Source organism: Eretmochelys imbricata, chromosome 20 (genome assembly GCF_965152235.1).
Source record: "Eretmochelys imbricata isolate rEreImb1 chromosome 20, rEreImb1.hap1, whole genome shotgun sequence".
Taxonomy (NCBI): Eukaryota; Metazoa; Chordata; order Testudines; family Cheloniidae; genus Eretmochelys; species Eretmochelys imbricata.
The window spans coordinates 19,105,750-19,118,057 of record NC_135591.1 but is presented as its reverse complement, the minus strand read 5'-3'; the positions used below and the strand labels follow the sequence as shown (position 1 = coordinate 19,118,057).

At 49.9% G+C, this 12,308-nt stretch overlaps 1 protein-coding gene across 1 annotated transcript; it reads right to left on the bottom strand.

The window, feature by feature from the left end:
- Positions 1-1,871: 1,871 nt before the first annotated feature.
- LOC144277790 (surfeit locus protein 4-like) lies at positions 1,872-11,837 on the bottom strand. Its single transcript, XM_077838783.1, has 6 exons — positions 11,718-11,837; positions 7,681-7,867; positions 5,415-5,491; positions 3,890-3,933; positions 3,182-3,368; positions 1,872-2,375 (listed from the first exon to the last, which is right to left on the bottom strand). Exons 1-6 carry the CDS (start codon positions 11,766-11,768, stop codon positions 2,109-2,111), a joined length of 813 nt encoding a protein of 270 aa, XP_077694909.1. The 5' UTR covers positions 11,769-11,837; the 3' UTR covers positions 1,872-2,108.
- Between the last annotated feature and the right edge of the window lie 471 nt (positions 11,838-12,308).

Genomic DNA, 12,308 nt, shown 5'->3' with positions numbered 1-12,308 from the left:
ATTTAAGTACTGGAACAGGCTTCCAAGGGAGGTTGAGGAATGCCCATCACTGGAGGATTTTAAGAACAGGTTAAACAAACGCCACCTGTCAGGGATGGTCTAGAGCAGTGGTCCTCAAACTAGGAGCGCGGCTTGTTCAGGGAAAGCCCCTGGCGGGCCGGGCCGGTTTGTTTACCTGCCACGTCCGCAGGTTTGGCCGATCGCGGCTCCCACTGGCTGTGGTTCGCTGCTCCAGGCCAGTGGGGGCTGCGGGAAGTGGCGCGGGCCGAGGGATGTGCTGGCTGCCGCTTCCTGCAGCCCCCATTGGCCTGGTGCGACGAACCGCGGCCAGTGGGAGCCGCGATCACCCGAACCTGCGGACCTGGCAGGTAAACAAACCGGCCCGGCCCGCCAGGGGCTTTCCCTGCACAAGCCGTGCCCCTAGTTTGAGGGCCACTGCTCTAGAGGTTTATTTGGTCCCCCCTCAGGGAGCTGGACTAGATGACCTCTCAAGGTACCTTCCAGTCCTGTATTTCTGATTCTCCTAGCAGATACGTGCGCACACACCTCGGACAGCAGAAGAAGAACTTTGAGCCATACAGAGACAGCAAACTGCCTACCTGCATCTCCTTCTTCTACCCTCAGGATCACACAGCCAGAGCACCTGACCGCCCCCAGCCCAGCTCACTTTCGTTCACCTTTGCTTACAGTTGCTTGTTATAGTCTAGTGCCGATGCTGTGTAACCTTGAGTCCAAGCTGCCACTCAAAATAGCGTTCCCACCCCAACCGATTTGCAGTTGGGATCTGGCTCCAGACGTAGCAGCTTTCCCACTGATGGCATAACTGGAAATAAGGCACAGATACCCCCTTGGTCACGATGCTCATTCCAGGAGACACTGCCTTCCTTCAAAACAGACAGCCCCGAAGAAAGGGTCAAACGACCCAAGCCTTAATCCAAACATCCACTGAGGAGGCTGCAGGGTTTGCAACTGAAGTTGTGTATTGTTAAAGTGACATCACCCTTTGCAATGTTATTAATGGTGACCTGCCACCCCCCCCCCCCGCACCTCCCAGGGAAACAAAAATTGTGACTTGTGCTTCCATGTAAAGAAAGCCTGGAACTGTGATTTGGAAGACAGATAAGATGGGGGGTATTTCTGCTTTTTACATTAAAAAGTCAGGCCACATCTGCCCCAGAGGGCTTTATGGACAACTGGAGAACTGGCAGAATAACATTGCAGATACTGAAGTATAAATAGCTGATCAGTCGTTTAAAACACTGTCTTTTGGGGGTTGCTGAATACCTATTTAACTCAAACACCCACATATATTGGGAGAAAAGATCTCAGTGTTAAAGAGTCAACACTGCAGCATCCTTCAGTTAAGGTTTGCAAAAGTTCATCATCTGCCTTTCAGACCTCCAGGGAGTCCCCCAGCAAAGCCAGGGAAGGCAAGCCTTGATGTTTCCAATATTTACGGTGTAAGACTGTGACAGAATTACTGAGCTGGCCGGGTGCATGTGTCTGGCACAGCCAGACAGCCCCTACAGAATGCGCCCATCTCAGGAAGTAACTCTGAAAGGTGTGTGCCTCCTGGCTCAGGGAGAGAAGGAAGCTGTTTGTACCAGCAGCAGGAAGGTAGCTGCCTCTCTTCCCTCTTTCAGTTCTTCCGTTAAACTGTGCTCACGGCCATGTCTTTATTCTGGGGCTCAGCAAGGCTCTGCTGACCCACCAACAAGGAGACTGCGAGGTCAGAGGACAGTAAACCTTTTGGGCCTTCTTGATACATTCCAAAAGGGGCCCTTTATAATGATCCAAACTCAGGATAGCAGAGGGGCTCATTACGAAGTCAGGCCTTAAGGGACGGACCAGCACACAAGGCTCAAGGGCCGTAGAATAGAATATATATTTTAATTTACACATGTGTCCAACCGGATAGGAAGAAAAAGACTCTTCTATCCTGATAAGGCAACAGTGAACAATGATAAACCTCCAGAGAACAGAATGGGGGAGGAAAAAATAATATACAAATGGGACTAAGTTTAAAAAAGTTGTAATGAAAGATTCTCCCCCCACCCCCACCCCGTCTGCCCCAAGCCTCCTCCCTGTTCTTCAGTCTCCTCCTGTCTTCACCACTTCTTTTTGTGCTCGTCCATTGACACTCCTCCCGGGCCCAGCGCCACCACCAGCAGCAGGCCCCCTATTACCGACATGGTCTGGAAAAAGTCATACTTTAGGAAGTCGTGGAGAGGCCTGTAGGTGGGGATGTTCCAGAACGCATTCTGTACCAGATTGATTACGAAGAGCCAGATGACCAGGGTAAGGGCAGCCAGCTTGGTCTTGAAGCCAATGGCCACTAAGATGATCAACGCCATGCCAAAGATGTCCTGGAAGATCTGGGATGGGGGAAATATCAGGAGACGCGAGTACCTGCACAGCTCTTTTATGCCAGGAGCTGAAAGCACTTCACAAACAGCAAGTCAGTGGCGGAGCCAGGAATAGAACTCAGGTGTCCTGGCTCTCAGTTCCCTGCTCAGGGCTAGACCAACACTTCTCCCCAGAACTGAGAATAACCCCAAGATCATCATCTCAGTTCCATCTTCCTTCATGCCCAGCTCCTCCTACGGATTCTCCCTACATTGGTCACCGCACCCATCTCTCCGCAGCCTCCCATACCTGGCCTATTCTCCCCCTTTTTTGGGTCTTGCTTGTTAGACTCTCCAGGGCAGAGGAGCTGGCTGCATGTGGAGGGCTTGGAAAGTGAAGAAGGTGGTTTGGACTGGAATGCGGAAGCAGCAAAAATGCAAGACCACGTTATCCAGCCCACTGCACTAGCTCAAGGCAGGGTCAGGTGGGTCGGGAGGTCTGAGGCCTCTGCTCACTCTCCCCCCGACTGACCAGCAGTGGAGTAACCTGCCCGCTTTCCTTCCCACACACATGCCAAACAGGGCATGGAACCTGCAACACGGAGCAGCCAACTCGCCTGCCTACACTGCTGCTGTGTGTGGGTTACAGGGGAGAATCCAACAACACGAAGGGCCCCTGAAGTGAAAGGGGAGGACATCACAGGCTTAACCATGGAGGGAGGTGGCAATCCCTTTGCTTCTGGGCTAGGGCAGTGTCCAGCCCCACTGCTGGATGGGCTGCCTGTAACAGAGAGGGACCCAGGATAAGGTGACAGGGAGTGTCAAAGGCCACTTACGGTGAAAGCACTGAGTTCAAAGTGCAGCAGTGTCATGAACATGAGCACAAGCAGGAGCCTGCCCCCCAGCTGCATGTACTGTCGCGGTGAGATGTCGTCCACGGTGGGGACGCCGGCGAACATGGACTTCCCTTCAGAGCGGGACTCTGCCAGTAGCAGCAGCAGCCCACCTCCTAGGGCAAGGTTCCTGCAGCAGGGGGAAGCAAAAGGATCAACGGATGACGGAGCTACTGTCTTCTAACATGTGACGGCTGCCATGCCAGGTATGGATCTGGGGACCTCCAGCTTAAAAGCAAGAGCCCAGTCTCTCTAGCTGGGGCTGTAACAGACTCGTATCCCCTGTGGATTGGGCTCAGCGTGGGACCTATAGCACACACTCACCAGTGGGTTACACAAGCCCCCACCAAGCCACATTGCTCGCCTCTAGCCCTTACCATCCTGGAACCACATTGCACTTGGGTTCATTAGTGAAACCTGAACCCTACCAGAAGGGACTGACAAGTGGGGAAACTGAGGCACAGAGTGGCAGTGACTTGGCTAAGGTCAAATAGGAAGTCAGTGACAGAGAGAGGTTAAGCACCCAGGAGTCTTCTCCTCCATTTTTCCTGTTCTAATCGCTGGAGTCAGGGATTGCCTTTAGGAACCAGGCCTTGCCCTCATTTCTTTGCGGCTAAGTAGCACCAATTCCATTCATCAGCTGAAACTCACCTCATCAGGAATTTGAGATCCCATAAAATACTGTAAGCGACTGTCTGCAAAACAGAAACCACCAGTTTAAACCCTGTGGCCAGGTAATAGGTTCAGCTGGTTGCACCAGATGATCTCAAGGAGTTGTTCAAAAGTTAAGCCCCATGGAAGAGGAGTCAGTTTCAATTTCACGTTACAGAGCAGGAAACTGAAGCACAGAGAGACCCCGCAGCAAGTCAATGGCGAGCACCACAGAGTCCTCAGCGTATTTATCCTGTGAGGCAGGGCAGGGCTACTATCCCCACTGTGCGGATGGCAAATCATTTAAGTCTCTCCCTGGGCTTTGCTTCCCAAGAGCACAGGTGCTGACTTCCTAATTTCCCCGGGGGGGGCTCAACCCCCACTCCACCCCAGGCCCCCACCCCACCTCTTCCCACCCCCATCCCCTCCCCCGAGCACGCCCTGACCTTGCTCTACCCCACCCACACTCCGCCCCCTCACTCCCCAGCACCTCCTGCACAGGGCTGAACAGCTGATCTGCGGCAGGCGCTGGAGGGGAATGGAGAGCAGCTGATTGCCTCCCGCCTGCCAGCAGGCCCTGCCACTGGGGTCAGGGGGAGGTGCTGCCTGGTGGGGCCACCGGTGCGCGCTGGGCATCCACTAATTTTTTTCGTGGGCGCTGCAGCCCTGGAGCACCCATGGAGTCAGCGCCTGTGCCCAAGAACACACAGGGTGTCTATGGTACAGCAGGGAATTGAACCGGGGTCTCTCTCAAGTCTCATGCTAGTGCTCCACCCACCGCACCATCTTTAAGAGAGCTAACTGTGGCCTAGCAATGATTAAGATGTAGATGGACATAATGATTTACAAATAGAGTTGAAGGGGGCAGGACACCCTGACAGGTGAGAAATTTAGTTTAATAGAACGGCGGGTGATCAGGAGGAACGAAAGTAAGGAAGGGGAACATTTAGGCTGAATAGCAGGACATTTCCAGACAGTGAGATGTATTAGGCTGTGCTGTAGTCTCTCCCAGGGAAGGGATAGAAGCCCTGGGTGCTTGTGACATTTACATATTCAACTAGAAAAAACTTTAGAGAATAGAGCGAAGGGCACAATCCTGCCCCAGGCAAGACACAGACTAAGGGATTGTCAACATATGAACATTAATCCCGAGTAAGGGAGGGTGTGAATTTAAAGCAGATTCACTTTTCTTGATTAACTCCATGTGTGGACGCTTTTGTTTCGGAATTGAAGTGCTTTATTCTGAATTAGCTTAATCCACTTTAGAATTAGAATTCACCCGTACTCTTGAATAGCTGTTCCTGATTAACTCCCCATGTAGACAAACCCTAATAATAGTAAGAGGTCATTAGTCTTTTCCATTCTCTAGCTTTTAGGGCTCTACAGCTCATATAATTCCACAGCCACTGGCCACCAGCACCCACTACTATCAATCCACCAAGCAGCTGGGGGAATCTTTGCTAACCATGGCATCCAGCGCTCCTGTCTGGAGCAGTGTCTTGAAGAGAGCCCATCTCCCACTCACCTGCATTAAGATAATCCCAAACAGGCCAAAACAAGCATAAGGAACAAACTTCCTGGCCAGGACTAGAACGCACCCAACTGCAACAGAGACACAGAGAATGCAAAAAATCAGCACCAGAGCCAAAGCAGGTGAACAAAACACAGGTGGCCCTTTCAATACTCAGGTCTTCTCTCTGAAGGAGTTTGGAGCATTTTACCACCAGCGTAGCACAGTCAGGGAAGACAGCCACATGAGTCTTATCAGAATTAGAAGAGGAGCTTCTCCACAGAACAACCTCGGAGGGACACTTGACTAGATGACCTTAGAGGTCTTTTTCCAGAGGGATGGTGGAAGATCACAGGAGATCTACGCTCTACTCCAGACTCTGCCCCTGACTCACTACGTGACCATGGAAAAGTCATTTCTGTGTTCTGTGCCTCAGTTTCCTCATCTGCATAAGAGGGACATACCACCCTGGGGCACATGAAGTTTAACACTATGAGATCCCAGTGTGGAAGGTGCCAGAGACAGGAAGAGAGTTGTTATTTCAAGGATTTCAGCTTCTGCACTGAAATACTGCCTCTGTGCGATGCTCAGCTTTTGCAGAGCTGGGGAGAGGCCGGGGAGGGGTGGAAAAGTCACCTATGTACAAACCAAATGCAGAAGCACAAAATGGGGAATAACTGGCTAGGCAGCAGTACTGCAGAAGAGGATCTGGGGGTTATAGTGGATCACAAATTAACTACGGGTCAGCTGTGTGATGCTGGTGTGAAAAAAGCAAATATTCTGGGATGTGTTAACAGCAGCATCATACGTTAGACATGGGAGGTAGGGCTGTCGATTAATCGCAGCTAACTCACGCGATTAACTAAAAAAATTAATCGCAGTTTCAATCACACTGTTAAGCAACAGAATACCAATTAAAAGGTATTCAATATGTTGCATGTTTTTCTACATTTTCAAATATATTGATTTCAATTACAACACAGAATACAAAGTGCACCGTGCTCACTTTATAGTATTTTTATTACAAATATTTGCACTGTAAAAATGATAAAAGAAATCGCTTTTCAATGCACAATGGTACTTGTATGAGGTGAAATCTCTTTATCGCGAAGTGCAATTTACAAATGTAGATTTTTTGTTACATAACTGCACTCAAGAATAACACAATGTAAAACTTTAGAGCCTACAAGTCCACTCAGTCCTACCTTTTGTTCAGGCAATCGCTAAGAGAAACAAGTTTGTTTACATTTACGAGAGATAATGCTGCCTGTTTCTTATTTACAACATCACCTGAAAGTGAGAACAGATGTTCGCTTGGCACTTTTGTAGCTGACATTGCAAGGTAGCATTATCTCCTGCAAATGTAAAACTTATTTATCTGAGCAATTGGCTAAACAAGAAGTAGGACTGAGTGGACTTGTAGGCTCTAAAGTTTTACATTGTTTTACTTTTGAATGCAGTTATTTTTGGTCATAATTCTACATTTGTAAGTTCAACTTTCATGATAAAGAGATTGCTCCACAGTACTTGTATTAAGTGAATTGAAAAATACAGTGTAAATATTTATAATAAAAAATAATACTATAAAGTGAGCACTGTACATTTTGTATTCTGTGTTGTAATTTAAATAAATATATTTGAAAATGTGGAATACATCCAAAAATATTTATATAAATAGTATTCTATTATTGTTTAACATCGTGATTAATCAAGATTAATGTTTTGAATCACTTGACAGCCCGAATGGGAGGTAATTATTCCATTCAAGTTGGCACTGATGAGGGCTCAGCTGGAGTACTCTGTCCATTTTTGGGCACTACACTTTAAGAAAGATGTGGACAAATTCGAGAGTCCAGAGGAGATTAACGAAAATGGTAAAAGGTTTAGAAACATGACCTACTAAGAAAGGTTAAAAAAACTGGGCAAGGTTAGATCAGAGAAGGGAAGGCTGAGGGGGGAGCGGATAACAGTCTGCAAATATGTAAAAGGTTGCCAAAGAGGATAGTGATTAATTGTTCTCCATCAGCTTAATTTGCAGCAAGGGAGATTAGGGTAAAATATTAGGAAAAACTTTCTAACTCTAAGGATAGTTAAACACTGGAGCGACTGATCAAGGTAGGTTGTGGAATCCATCACTGGGGTGGCCTAGGTTACTTGGCCCTGCCTCAGCATGGAGGGGGTCTGGACTAGGTGAACTCTCGAGGTCCCTTCTATGATTTTGTACCCAGGCTCCCTCCCAAACAGCAGCTCAGAAGCGTCGCTGAGGTGGGAGGGCTCTTACCCAGCTGTCCAGACATGTTGATTAACACGAATAGCGTGGCCAAGATGATGCCGCTCCCCCATGACATATGGATGTAATCCCGCTGCTCGTTCCATTGAAACCACATCCGTATCCCATCCTCAAGGAAAGTGCTGATCAGACAGAGGTGAGCCAGGTGAGGTAGGTAGCGCTTCGTCACCCGTAAGAACTGGAGGGGGAAGATATGGCCAGAGGAGGAAGAACAAAAGGCAGCATTAGAGAGTCGGAAAACAATGGCCCACAGCAGCTGAAGCAACAAGTTGCTAGGTGACCCAGCTCCAAAAACGATAATACTTTGCTCAGAGGAGACTCTCAGGGCGTCTTGCACGCTTCCATTAATAAATCTTTCCTTCGCCTCTGGGAGGCAGGTATTAGCCCCATATTAAAGATGCGGAAACTGAGGTGAGAGCCGCAACTTGACTTTTCTAAGGTTGTACGAGTCAGCAGCTCCCAGCCCCTGCTCCGACCACTCCACATGCCTTTCCAGAGCCAGAAATAGAACCCACGAGTCCAGACTCCCAGTCCTCTGCTCTGCCCACTAGAATACACTCTCCTTCCAAAACTGGGAGTAGGTCCCAAGAGTCCCAACTCCCAGTTTAAACTCTCTGGAAAAACATATCAGGACATCTTTGAAGCGGTAGGACTGCTGCAGGAAGCTACTTTGAAGAGCAGGTAATTCACACAGCTCTACGCTGTGCATTAATTCTGTAGACCCACACAGTAGAGATTCTCTGAAGCAGGGGAGGAGACTGCTTAGTTGCAGGATTTAAAAGTGTCTGTGTGGATAACACAAGACACCACATGTGCTTTCTAAGGAGCTCAATTTAACTTTAATCTAGACATACTTCTAGTGTGAGAGAGGACAGTGCCAAAGAAAACTCAGGTTTCAGAGTAGCAGCCATGTTAGTCTGTATCTGCAAAAAGAACAGGAGTACAATTTGTTAGCCACAAGTACTCCTGTTCTTTTTAAAGAAAACTCACTAGATCCACGTGCCAGAACACAATGCTGAGGAAAAAGCAGAATAAAGGGGTTGCAAAAAAGTCAAGTTATTGGGCTCAGTATAGGGGTAACTGAGTGAAATTCTATGGTCTGCAATATACAGAAGGTCAGACTAGATGCTCTAATGGTCCCTTCTGACTTTAGGATTTATGGGACTACCTCAAATCCTTTATCCACTACTTACATTTCTATAATGCCTTCCTATCCTGAAGGATCCCAAAGCAACTAGCTGGCTACATAGCTTTATGGCCCCCATCTGTCAGATTTGAGCAATCAGTTGAGTAGAAATCAGTTTAATTCCCAAATCCCTGTTGTCTGAAACTGGGTTACATCCTCTAAGGCAGTGCTACTCAAAGTGGTGGACCGCGGACCGGTGCCGGTCCACGAGCCATCGGCTGCCAGTCTGCGCGCACATTTGAAAAAAAAAATTGCCGGTCCCTCACATCAGATAGCTTGAGAAGCACTGCTCCAGGATCCATCAGTTAAGTGTGCTCATACCAAAACCCCTGTTTAATTAGTAGAGTCCAGCGCAAATATAAAATTTGTATCCGCATCCGCAAACATGGTCCATGGATATAAGCAGATATCTGCAGATTTGCAGGGCTCTATTTATCTGAATGAATTTCATATCGTCCTGATCTACATGCGTAACAGGGTTCCACAGAACACCAGAGGGAAGCAGCCACATCTGGGAAGGATGGCAGCAGGTAGTGCACAAGCAAGCTGAGAACTGGGAAGGGGGAATTTTTGCTCAGGAACCCTGCACAAGTCAGACCTTGGGATCTCTAATACCCATTCAGACTGGACAACTGCCTGAGTTTTAAGGTTTGGTTCAAGAAAGTAAAATGCATGGGGCTCAATTTACAATTGTAAGCAATGTACTGTGTACTTGGAATACAAGCCCTAAATCCCCCTAACTATTCCCAATATCCATTTTAAACACAATCATGTCAAGATGTTTTCAGGCTTTGTGCACTGATGCCTACTGCACAACAGAGACACCAAAAGACATCCTGTAAAGCACATGCTCAGACTCAGCTCAAGCGTTAACTGGAGTTTGTTGTGTCCTCAACTGAGACTGAGCAATAACACAAATTAGAGTCCCAAACCCCTTTGCCCTAGGATCAAATCAAGGTGCCACATTGACAGCTCTGGAAAATGAGCTATTTATCCCCAGGATGGATACAAAATGGGAAATAGTGAGGCAAACTTCACAAACACATGCAACCCCTGCCAGCATACCTGAGCTGGAGAGACTCCTTCTAGGGATAAGCCAAATACCATTCTCTGAGAGGCGGCTTGAAGGTGTGATATTAACTAACACACATTTTAAAAGTCTAACACAACTTAGCCAAGACTGTAACTTGACCACTTTAGCACGTGTTGAAGGCAGCTTTCATTGCCTACCCTAGATCTTTCAAACAGGTTAGCATGTGCTGACATCATACCTTTAAATCCCCATCTAAATATGGACTTTTTTTACCTCTGGCAAGAGAGCCAACTGCAAGACTGACAGCAATTGTGCAAGTCCTAGTAGGAGTTTAGTTGAGACTCATGAGTGCTATGAAGATATTCTGCAGTCTGTGTAGGCTGAGATGAAGTCAGAACTCCCAGGTCCGCCACTGATTCACTGTATAACCACAGGTAAGTCATTTCCTCGATCTGTGCTACGGTTTCCCCATTTGCAACACAGGGATAACACCTACCTTTCATGGGCTGTGAGGTTCAATTCACTAATCAGTTAGTGAAGTCTGATTATCACGAGGTAATGCTGGATTACTATTGGTGTGGAATGGGACTGAACTATTGACGTGAAGATTCCCTCTCCCAGTATAACTGACCCCTTGCACACAGTGCTCAGGACAATGAATTCCCCTGTTCTGTCCTTGGGTTTGTTTATTTTGAGGGAATTGAGATCAACTGGAAATAGTCAGGAGAGCAGAAATTTTAATCCCATCAGATTCATTACTTCATGGTTCAAGGCACAAAAAGAAATGCCAATTCAAGTCAACAGAGCATCCCAAGCTGCACCAGCCTCACTTACTAGACATGTGTGAGGCGTGCTGGGCACTGTCAGAGGTTCTGTGCTCTTTGTCCCCTTCCTCCCCAGATTCTTGATTTTACCTTTGACCTCACTCCCACTCGTTTTTTCATTTTTTGTCACCAGAAATCAATTGTGTGCTGGGCTTAGTGGTTCCTCCCCCACCCCCGAGCTGAAGGAGGACGGGGTGGGGGGGGGGGGAGATTTAGATATGGGTGGGCCTAGACCTGCCTTCCCCAGTACTACAAATAGTAGCCTTGCAAACCCCAGGCTGGGTGCCCTGTACGCCGTACCCCACTGCAAACCAGAAGATGTGGGTCCCCTTCCTTCTCAATACCACCCCCAATGGGGGGGGGCGGAGAAGAGGGGAGACACATGGGACAGCCTTTCCCCCCACTCTTCCTAGTGTGTGTGTGTGGGGGGGGAAGGTGGTACACGCCTCCCCCCAAGCAGAAGAAGCAGGTGGTACATGCCCCCTCCTCCTACAGGCTCCCCAATGGGGGCGGGCAGGAAGAGTGGTTGGTACCCCATCCCTTCTCCACAGAAGGCCCCACGCTTGGGGGGAAGAAAGAAGCAACAATTGGTACATTCCGCCCTCCCCCCCGGGGAAGGAGGAGGAAAAGCAGGTGGTATATCCTCCCCCCCATCTTTGACAGGTTCCCCCAATACCCTCCCCATAGTGGTACGCCCCCCATTACTTCTCTATGGGGGCAGTAGGTGGTACAGCCCCTTCCCCAGGGGTAGATGGTAGATCCTCTCCACTCCCTGCCTTCTCCATACCCACCCCTTTCATGGTAAGAGGAGCAGGTGGTACGTCCCACCCCTCACTATCCTTGGGAGAGATGGTATCTCCCACCCCCTCAATGGCTCCCACGCTGGGATGGACCAAACCATTCCCGGATGGGAGGGGGCAGGTCTGTCCCAGCTCCCGTTCCTCCAGGAGGAGCCGCCCCCAGCCTGGACACCTCTCCCCCTCACCTGGTCGGCCAGGTCCTCAGCAGCCCCCATCAAGTCTCCACTGGGCGCCATAGTCGGCTCCGGCCCGGCCTCACTGTCTCCTCAGGGGCCGAGACTGGGGAACGGAGGGGGCGTGGCCTAGGGCGGGAGAGGGCGTGGCCAGAGCGCAACCAGTCACCGGGAGGCTCCCCCCCCACCCCACCCCCGGGGGATCACGTGGGCGGCCTCGGCCATGGCTACCGAGGCAGGCTCATTCGTTTCAGCGGCGTTGCCTCGATAGCCATGGCGGCCGGGTCCACCCTTCACCCCTGGCAGCGGGGGAGGAGCCGAGCGCTATCGCCGCCTTCCCGCCCTCGGAGGGCTGCGGTGCGGGAGGGGGGAGCCCGCTCACCACAGGGTCCGGGACTGAGGGGAGCTGGAACCGGGACACAGCCACGGCCCCACACCCCGCCACGGCGCCCCACGGCCCGCCACGGCTCCACACCAACCCCGCCACGGCCAACTCACCTCACTAGCGGCCACGGCGCCCCACACCCCGCCACGGCGCCCCACACCCAGCCACGGCCCCACACCAGCCCCAGGGCCCCACACCGACCCCGCCACGGCCAACTC